General features: G+C 45.0%; 1 protein-coding gene across 1 annotated transcript; it reads right to left on the bottom strand.

Annotated features, from left to right (window-relative positions):
- Positions 1-289: 289 nt before the first annotated feature.
- On the bottom strand, positions 290-10184 carry UFSP2 (UFM1-specific peptidase 2; the record flags this gene model as incomplete). Its single annotated transcript, XM_010157742.1, has 10 exons — positions 290-376; positions 1736-1860; positions 2933-3009; positions 4726-4850; positions 5829-5993; positions 6440-6586; positions 7833-8025; positions 9382-9539; positions 9860-9926; positions 10004-10184. Coding segments are annotated over 10 exons (1325 nt in total), but the record flags the coding sequence as incomplete, so codon positions are not given.
- Positions 10185-10647: the final 463 nt, after the last annotated feature.

Raw genomic sequence — 10647 nt, 5'->3', positions numbered from 1 at the left:
GCATTAAATCTGTGAAAATCTCAGCATAATAAAATAGCGTATATGAACACAAAGTTGTCCTAGCCAAAGGCAAGGAGTACTACTTACTCAGGGAGTGTATTTGTAGGAAGTACAGCTCACAGCAGGTAACTCCTATATTTACAAGTTTAATTTAAAATGATTCTTAATGTAAATTACTCAAGCAACAGTTTTATTTCAGCTGGGTTGTGACGGACTTAAAGCATTATTCCGATGACTAACAGGGCATCAATATCCCCATCAGCTGGTGGTCCGGCTTAGTGCGTGGAATTCAGATGGTTTTGGGTCGCTGAGGTAGGCAGAGATTGTAATAGGCGTCCTGGCTCCAAAACTCCGGGCCCTTCCATCCACACCAGCCCTGCCCAAGGAAAAGCAAGACAGCGTTTAAATCTACTACAGACTCTGTTTTTCCCACCTGCCACTATTGGATCTATGTGATTTCACTGGTTTTACTCTGACACAGGAATTCTTTTCAGCTATCTAGAGAATGCAGTGACACACAACTTTCAGGAAGTTCCCTAGAGCCTGGAAACACCCCAACGGAACGCCCTTTACAGGGTCTCTCTCCCCAGCTCAGATCCCCAAATGTAGCATCTCCCCCCACCCCTCCCACTGCCCCAGAGACTAGTATTACTCTGGAACTACCACTCTCTGTTCCTGTTTCTCCTGCCCTGAGGAATCCTTGCCTTCTTGTCTTACAGCTAATACCTCAAGACCAAACAGAGCTTTCAGTCACCGAAAGTCCTGCTGCTGATCGTGATTTAGCAGAAAAACAGCCTAACAAAGCTTGCAGAGTACCACATAATTACAGGAGGTATTTGTGAAGAAAAGAGCTACACACCTAGTCGCCCTCAGTTCCTTCCCCTGCCACTTCGGATGAGAAAGGGAGTTCTGCGTGCATTTTCTCCTCCTGGGCCATTCCTCAACCATAACAGCCTTCGATTCTAACGGTTCTTTTGGAAGTTGCTCTCTAGTAGTTGCCTCTATTCCAAGCTTGGGTCACCCTGGGGCTAGCAAAATGGTTCTGTGACAGCTCCTCCAGCTGGGCCCAGCCCAAGGGTGTCAGAGACATAAAATACAAGTTGCTATTGCAACTTCACACGAAGAATGGAAAGCAGGGTGATGACTCCACACTGATAGGACGATTCCGCCACTTTTGCAGCTAAGGTTTCTGTTTCCCCGTTTGGAATGCGCTGTGCCATCCCCTTTAGCAGCTTTAAATAGGGAAACGACATTACATAACCTTTAGCTATTCAGTGTTTTCCCAGATTTTCAAACCAGCTCAGTACCTGCCCTTTAAGCGTGAGTTCAAGGCCTGATTTGAGAATGCCTAGTGCTGGATTTTAAATAGCCATTTATTTATTTTTACCTTCTCTGCTCCAGTAACAGCATTTTACAGGCAGATTTTTCTGCTCCATTCGGAACTGGGAACACATTTATTGTATGCACGGTAGGGTTAAAGGGGGGATGGTTTCATTCAGAGAAAGTAAAGACCATTTCTTTGTGCTGTAACAACTTTGTGCAGTTGCTGACCCAAAGTTGCTGACCCAATCCCTCTTCTTCAGAGACACCAAGCTGCCAGAACTAACAGCAGCATACGCGCAGGTTAACTGGGATCAGCAGGCGGAACGGAGAAGCTGTAGAACCGATGGTACGTTATCCGTTTAACACCAGAATATCTGCACACACATATGTACCTGTGTGCATCAAGCCTCACCTTTTCCAAAATCACGTGCAGATCTTCTCCCCCAGTGTAATGCGGGTCGAGAATCAAGTATTTTATGTGCCCCGTAATCTCATTCCAGGCCACTCCCAGTATCGTGTGAGCCAAGACGCCGCCACCTAGAACAGGAGGAACACAAACTGCCCAACCTGTTTCCCTGACACTGGCTGCGTGCACCAGCCTGAAATAAAAGTACATCCACATTTCCCATTCTCAGAATGGTTCTGGAGCCGTCCTTCGTCAGATTCTTCACACTAGGAAACATCGTATCTTTACTACAACTAGGGAATTTACTTGCCAAACCTGTTCCACGTCAGCGAGGCGGCTTAAATCCTGACCATTTCCACCAGATGAAGTCACGAATACTTCAAACCTCTGCTTTGCCCACTTTAACGAAACCTAGCTTCAGAAAAGGAGTCTGGAAAACTCTGCCCCCTCCCCCCAATAACAAACCGATCCACAAAAGAGCGTTCCCAGGAAGGGTAAGTTACCAAAGGGTAAGGCCAAATGATTTTTCAATCCAGGACTCTAAATTCTTGAGGTTCAGACAAAAAGGCTGCTGAAAGGTCACAAATATTTGTCCATACCAAAATGTGGACTTGTCACCTCTCATTTGAGAGAGTAACGCTATCTGGACAGACTACCAAACACAGACTGCAAAAATGGCTAAAATTAAGATTTTACTGAAGCTGAAAATGATAGCTTCAGTATTCTTCACCCTCTAAACGACAGCTGTGTTGGAAACCAGTTCAGTTACCGCGTTCCCACGAATGGCATTTCTTAAGCTACTGACTCTACACATCATTAAAACTGGCCGTAAAAGAACCTAGATAGACCCTTTTCTCTTCAGAGCCAGGTAAATATGGGAAGCTCTGGGGGACCGCATGACCTGCCCCTCGAGGGAGCGGTCAGCCCTCCAGTTCTGCCTTACCAGCAGTTCTGGACAGCACTGCTGAGAGTGACTCCTGTTACCAGGCTGAACACTGAGCTTGGGAGAAATACCCAGTGAAAAGGCACCAGCCAGGTTAAACTCTCTCGTTTGCCTGGGCTCCCCTGGGAAAAGGGTCATTCATAATTCTCCTGGAGTTCTGATTACAGTAACCTGCGCAAGTTCTAACTGAGATGAAGTTCAGCACCAGGAGGGGGAGGCCAGGCCCTTTCAGGGGCATTCTTCAGTACTCCAGCACTTACCAATCATAACGGGTGTCCCTTCAGTCTTGAAATGATTGGCAAGCTCTCTTCCCTGCAACGCTAGTTGAGAACCCTGGCTGGGTAAAAAAAAAAAACAGTAACAGAGTTGTCATCCTCACCAGGCTTAATTCTCTAATTATCCATTACACTCATTAGCGGCGTAGGTAATTGATTAGGAAGTGGCTCAGAGCTTTCCTGTGTGAACATCCCAGGACAATCTGAACGAAGGTTTTTAACGCAACTCTCTGATTCCGGTTGGGCCTCTGAGCTGCGGTGAGCCTAGCTGCCACTGGAGCGCCTGGAGGCTCGTCTCCCACAGCGGGGACAGATGGAAAACCCCAACGGGGCCCTCCAAGTGGCTGAAACCAGACTGGCCACATCTCTCTAAGCAAGGGGAAGCCCGGAGTGCCAGGAATTCATCAGAAACAACAAAAACAGGGTGTCGATAAAGGTGTTCAGAATGGCAGTGAAACCAATACAGGTATTTTTAGTATCTTGTCTTTGTATTTCTTCATACAGCGGTTAACCTTTTGGAAACCCAAAGAAAGCCAGCCTGCCTGCCTGCTTCTCGAGTTCCTGCAGAGACGGATTAAACGCAGACAGACTACAAAACCGGAACTCCAGGGAACGGTGCCTTCACAGTAACAGATGCAGCGCTAGTGCTGCTGGGGCAGCGGTGAAGTCTCACGGCCGCCGAGTCCGAGGTGCTAGCTGGAGGTAAGCTCAAGACCAAAGTGCTACCCACTGCCAGTAACCAGCTGAAGAAGATCCGTAACATTTCTCCTTCTCAGCGTGGTGGTGATGCTGGCTTTTCATAACCCTGAGAAACACCGGCGCTCCCCTGCAGCCGCACTGTGAGCAGCTCTGCCCAGCTCACGAAGGAGCCTATTCCGTACCCTCACGTGAGGGAATAAAACCTTCCTACCGGCAGGGCCTGTCCCAGCTGCTGTTAATAACAGAGGGATCATCTGCAAACATAAGCGCTGGAACAAAAAAGATTAAAATTGGCTGTATAAAGCTTTACAGACTATAAAGATTCTTATCTTTCCTGCCGATAAGAATCGCCATCAAGACGGTCACACGTTCTTTTAACACACCTACAGGAGAATTTACTCCAAATAAATATCACCCACGAGCAGTATTCCGTTTGATGAGAATAAAGAGGTGTTCTTTATTTCATCATTTCATCACAAAACCTTCAGGGATTTGTTAGCCTGCTTAGTGCTGCCTAAACGATAAACATCCAGTAATTTTAATTCTGATAAATGTCAAACATTATTCTTTTTCTCCCAAGTATATTTGTAGGGGTTTTTGTTGTGTATGAGAGCGTCAAACTGTCAGAAGGGAAACAAATCCCTTGTATTACGTGTCACGCAAACCCAGAAAAGATAACACTATTTCCAGGCTGCTCTGCAATTTGCCTCAACCCTGAACCGACGGGCTAACTCCGTGGACAAAGTGATAATTCAGTTCATGGTGACCACCAGACTGTGCGCCTGCTTCAGAAGTTACGGTGGTGGTGCAAAGGAATAGGCTGAATTCTGTTAACCAATTTATAGCAACTGCAAACTGGAGTGGAAACTGGAACCCCAAGCCCGCAGGAAATTTAGCAACACCTTCATCTGCAAGCACTTCGCACAACCAAAGGCAGCAGTACAGGGTTTGTCAACAAGGAACCCCTAAAAGGTTTATCATCCCACTTACTGTCCTGTGTACTGTAATGGCCATTCCCATTTTAAGGCACACAGTCTTTTTAACAATTACTGAGCTACTGAACAGATACTGATTCTTACCTGACAAATAATATTTTTGATGTTATCCCAAAAAGCTGATTCAAAACAAGCTGTACCTCAATGGAACCGATCCACTGCCGTGACCCAACAAATGCTGCGGGCTTGTCTCCAGCATCAACCAGCGCCTTTGCCACGTCACAAAGAAGAAAAAGAAACATCACAACAGCGCACAGTAGGCAATTCCACCACTTTTTGTGAACAAGGTTGGTTTATGTATATGGGAACTTGTTTTGAACCTAGCAGGCCTCAGAAGACAAACGGATGTCGAATTCAACCCTTTCTGTTCTCTTCTGGAAGTGTCACTGGATACAAAAGTCAGTTTTAAAACAGATTTTAGTATGACACATTGGGTTCTTTTCTTTCATTTGGCAACAACAGTGAAAAAGTCATAATCTGAGCTTCTAATAGAACATTAAACCAAGGAAATATTGAAAGGACGATTTTAATGAGTCTTATTTGTACAGATAATGTCATCCGACATTGATAAACATCTGTAGACAGTCCTCCTGTAGTAAGACTTGTTTAAAATAGTAATTCATAGAATCACAGGATGGTTTGGGCTGGAAGGGACCTTAAAGACCATCCAGTTCCAACCCCCCTGCCATGGGCAGGGACACCTTCCACTAGACCAGGTTGCTCACAGCCTCATCCAGCCTGGCCTTGAACACTGCCAGGGATGGGGCATCCACAGCTTCTCTGGGCAACCTGTCCCAGTGCTCCCCACTCTCTCCAGGAAGAATTTCTTCCTAATATCCAATCTAAACCTCCCCACTTTCAATTTAAACCCGTTACCCCTTGTCCTGTCACTACAGACCCTTGTAAAAAGTCCCCCCCAGCTTCCTTGTAGCCCCTTCAGGTACTGGAAGGTGCTCCCCGGCGCCTTCTCTTCTCCAGGCTGAACAAGCCCAACTCTCCCAGGCTTTCATCACAGGAGAGGTGCTCCAGCCCTCAAGAACCACTATAGTCCAACTTAAGAGATAAATTAAAAACATCACACAAATCTGAAGCCTAAAATATATGAATTTGATATTTAAAAAATAACCCGTACATACTTTCCTAGAAAAATAGGCATAAAATTCATCAGCTGCCGAGACGAGCTGTACCTGCTGAATTTCCCTGTGTGTTGGTATGGGCGCATCCACGTAACCCTGGTGCTTGAACCATGAGCAGATTGTCTGCAGAGACCGATAGGCACAGCCCCAGCCACTGTCATCGATCCGATCCTGCATGTAGTGGTGGTAACCATACACACCATGTACCAGACAAACCTGCAGGCAGAGAGAGAAGACATAAGCATCTGATCACACTGGCATCGATTTTCAGAAGTGCCACAGGACTTGTCACTTTGCACTGTGAAAGCTTTCAGCTGGGGACTGCAGGTCTTTGGGAGAACTGAAGGGTTGTTACTTACACACTACTCTTCCTGGTTTTGTCTCCTAAACGTTTCCGTTCATAGTTTTAGCTTCTTGTCCTGGTTCTGAGAAGCCTTTAAAATGCATGCTAAAGGTGTACGCCCTTTTCCAAGAAAATGTGATTTCTCTGGGACAAACAGAGCTAAAGCTATGCCACAGAGAAGCCCTTTTGCTCAAAAGGCTGAATCAGTTACTCCTCTTTCTCATCTACATAATACTGACTACCTAAATCACTTCTTTTAATAATCAATCTGAAGGAAAACAGAAAGTACTTTCTTAGAAATGTTTCAATTGAAACTTACCACACCAGACTCTGCACCAGGTGGATTAAGATGTAAATGTGGATTTCTAAGACATCCATCTTTATATGGTTCATCTGGAAAATGGTAAGCATTTGCTCTCTTGAAATACGGTCTGTCACAAGGCAGATGAAATAACCCATGCAATTCCTACATGCAAGTTAGGAGAAAAATAAAGAGCACAATTCAAATTTTGGATTAGAAGAAACAGCACGTCGTAAGTAGTGATCGAGACAAACAGCATAGTTTAGCAAATCATTATACTAAAATCTGCTTAATTGAACACGTGGCACGTACGTTTACTACCAGACCTCACCTCCCAAGGCAGCGCACGCAGCCTTACCCCATCGACGGGGCTCACCATCATCTGCAGCCCCGCTGCACAACGCCTGCTGCTGGAGCCCCACTGACAGTATCAGGAGTGACAAGTGTCTTACGAAAGTAAAGATACACCAGAACAGAAAAGGATTACAGTTTTATCTATGCAGCAGTATAGACACACACCCCCCGAGTTAAAATCTTACCTAAAATTGAAGACGTGCAAATAGCACGTACTGAGACAGAGCCAAGATACTGGGCTTATGGTTTAAGCAGATTCAGTCTGGTTTTAAATCCCTTAAGCACTGTTTACAACCAAGCAGCCACATTTAAAGAGATATATTGTTGTGTTTCACAAAGCTTAAGAGTGAAAGGAATGACGAGATCCTCTAGGATAAGGTGTGTAATGCAGGAAACGCATTTTACGCGACGAAGCCAACAACGCTCAGCAGCCGGTGGGTGAGAGCCAACAGAAGGCGGGCAGCGGGGGAGACTGAACGTGCCACCGGTGCCCGAGGCCTCTGCCAGTGCAGGGACTAGATACACCCAGCAACGCTTCCCTCGGAAGAAAATGAAAAATCCCCACGGCTTCTACACCTCTCAGGCAGCAGAAGATTCTCTCCCCGCTCTCAGCGTGTGTAACGGCGTGACCAGGACTGGCACCTGCCAGGCACGTGCCTCACCCTGAAAGGACTGCCACATCAGGATGTTTTTCCACCTCATCCATGTTCCTTTTTCTAGTTGTGCCAACCCAGAAGGCAAGAAATAAACAAACAAGAGCTAACCAAGGCTGGTCAGCTGCGAGCCACCCAAAGCAGCCCTCCGTCCCGGCACACAGAAAACCACCAACACGCAACACCCCAAGAAAGAAAGCAAAACGGCCAAAAAAAACCCCAGCCCTAACCCTTTCAAGCTTCCCCATTCAGTATACTGCTTCAGTTACAATAAATTTTAAAAGCAGCAGTATCTGTTAGTGTTTATTCTATGTTGGCTAAACGAAAAACTTTACCACGGCTTCAGTTACAAGAAGAATAATTTAAAAAAATTTTAAACTCAGGTTATTATCCCACGGCTTTACCTTTCTGTAACTTTCCAGTTGATCATCTGGAATACCCGTAGGATACGAGATCGTTACGAGATGATTTTTCCCTGGTAACATGAAATGAAATTGTTCTGGTACGACAATTGATGTTCCCTTCATGTATTTCATGATACATTTTTCCATGTCAGTTAACTGCCTGTGAATTGCTGTCACCAGGAGATTCTGTACCCTGTGAAGTATAAGGGAGAACAACTAAGGAGTAACAGTGACAGTGGATTGTTTTCTCTCACAATACTTACATGCAAATTTGCACATGCTCTGATGAACCTATTAATTCCGTGCTACCATTCCCACCGAGAAAGACAGACCCCCACCCTGCTTTACTCAAAGCTGTGTCTGCACACAGGAACTACTCCCCAGGGATTCAACCCTCTGGAGTGCAGGTATTCGAGTCTTACATCAGGAACGGCCAGCAGGGCGAGTGAGGGGATTCTCCCCCTCTACTCTGCTCTGGTGAGACCCCACCTGGAGTGCTGCATCCAGCTCTGGGGCCCCCAACATCAGAAGGATATTGACCACTTGGAGCGAGTCCAGCAGAGGCCACAAAGATGCTCCGAGGGCTGGAGCCCCTCTGCTATGGGGACAGGCTGGGAGAGTTGGGCTTGTTCAGCCTGGAGAAGAGAAGGCTCTGGGGAGACCTTATAGCCCCTTCCAGTGCCTGAAGGGGCTACAAGGAAGCTGGGGGGGACTTTTTACAAGGGCCTGTAGTGACAGGACAAGGGGTAACGGGTTTAAATTGAAAGTGGGGAGGTTCAGATTGGATATCAGGAAGAAGTTCTTCCCAGAGAGGGTGGGGAGGCACTGGGACAGGTTGCCCAGAGAAGCTGTGGATGCCCCATCCCTGGAAGTGTTCAAGGCCAGGCTGGATGAGGCTTGGAGCAACCTGGTCTAGTGGAAGGTGTCCCTGCCCATGGCAGGGGGGTTGGAACTGGATGATCTTTAAGGTCCCTTCCAACCCTAACCATCCTGTGATTCTGTGGTTATCAACATCTGCCAAAATAAAAGTTACACTTAGGACTATATGGGGTGGATTTTTGCATTTTATCCATCCCACTTAGCATCCTTCAGAGTCAAATCCTATGGAAAACAGTGCAAGATAAAAATGCAGAAGATGACTAACATTTTCTGCCTTCACCTACCCGGCTGCAGCCCCCGAGGCAGTACTGTGATTAGAGAGAGGCATCAAATACATGCCAACGCTCACTTTTATACACACTCACGGCCTTACAAGAATTTTCAGAACATTTTCCCGAGTTTCTCAATTCCTTGCTAAGCAACAGTTACAAGTTATCAAATCTATCAGACACTGATAAACTGGATTTTTTTTGAGACAGCAAGGGCATGGCTTCTCAAGACTGTTAACAGGAGTCTACAGCAGCTTTTATTATTTACACAATTAAATTCTACTACAAAAATACTATATGCTACCTCATGGAACTAAATAATGATATGATAGCTTTACTTCATTATTTCAAGAAAAATCAGAAATGAAGCTGAAAAATTCCAAGTTCAGGATAACACTTACTTTCCCCATGCTTCTTCCGGAGAAACAGACACAACAACATCGACCGGTAACGTCATATTAACGTAGTGGTGTTCCTTATTTTCCCTTTCAACGACTGGGGCCAAAGCAGCTAACGAAGACGTCATTTCCAACATGAGGTCTACATTGACTATCTCCTGCTGCAGAGAATACAGACACCAGTAGGACATCTCCAGCAACACAGGCACCAAGGCGGCAACGGTAAGATTGTAGATACTTGCTATCAAACTCAGTAATGAAATAATCAGGTTTAAAAACAGCCAGGAATGTTAAAGACAAACTTCTAAGTGCTGACCTACTGTAGAGGGATCTCCACTCTCATGCTGAGTCTCAAAGACTTTAAAGGGATTCTTTTATGACAGTCAGTGTCTATTTGTGTAGACAAAAGCCTATGGAGGGCAGGTTTAAAAATGTTTAAATGACAGGCTGTCCGATATCATTAGCATGGTGAGACACATACCGTATCTTGCAGCTTCTTATCCTTCTTTTTGCCAAGCTTTCGTTTGGTCTCATCATCTTGATCAAATCTGAAGTATCAACAGAAAGAGAATTTTCTGTAATATGAATCTGTTTAAAAAAAGTGTGTCTTTTAAAACATACTCACTGTATGAATCGTCTTATCTCCTTACAAGCCGAATCATCAGTCAGCTCTGGAACAGTGTTCGTACCACTGTTAGGCCACACGTAGACTGAACTGTGCCGAATCCTTAACACAAGGACATCTGAGGACAGTTTGTTTGCAAGGTCACTGAAAACGTATCCCAAGGCCTTCTTTGTTGATGCTTCTGAAACACAATAAGGATACAATTAGCCTAGAAAATTTCCTCACTTCTGTTATAGCTGCTAGGCATACTTTTTTTTTTTAAAAAATCGATGTTTTGACTTGGAATAACATCATAATTACTGTTATGATGAGAAAAATAGCGATGTAAACAAAAATGGAGGTAAGATTTCATTTAGCAGGTCTCAAACATTCACTCATATGTGACTGAAAAAAGGAAACTGTTTCCCTCAGATGCTGTCAAATATGAATTAAAGCCGAATGAATTACAGAAGAATAGCCTGCACCACAGTCCATTCTCACATCAGTAACTCTTAACTAAGTCTGCAGTTGCCAACAAACTTCTACATATGGTCATATTTAGTCTTTTGAGTAAATACTGGAAATATTCAGTCTGAGCCACATGTTTCTGACTGCATATCATTACCCACAAACACAAACCAAAGCCATACTGTATTTTTGGAAAA

This window comes from Eurypyga helias, unplaced genomic scaffold, assembly GCF_000690775.1.
Source record: "Eurypyga helias isolate BGI_N326 unplaced genomic scaffold, ASM69077v1 Scaffold45218, whole genome shotgun sequence".
In the NCBI taxonomy this organism is placed as follows: domain Eukaryota; kingdom Metazoa; phylum Chordata; class Aves; order Eurypygiformes; family Eurypygidae; genus Eurypyga; species Eurypyga helias.
This window is presented reverse-complemented; position numbering and strand designations above follow the sequence as displayed.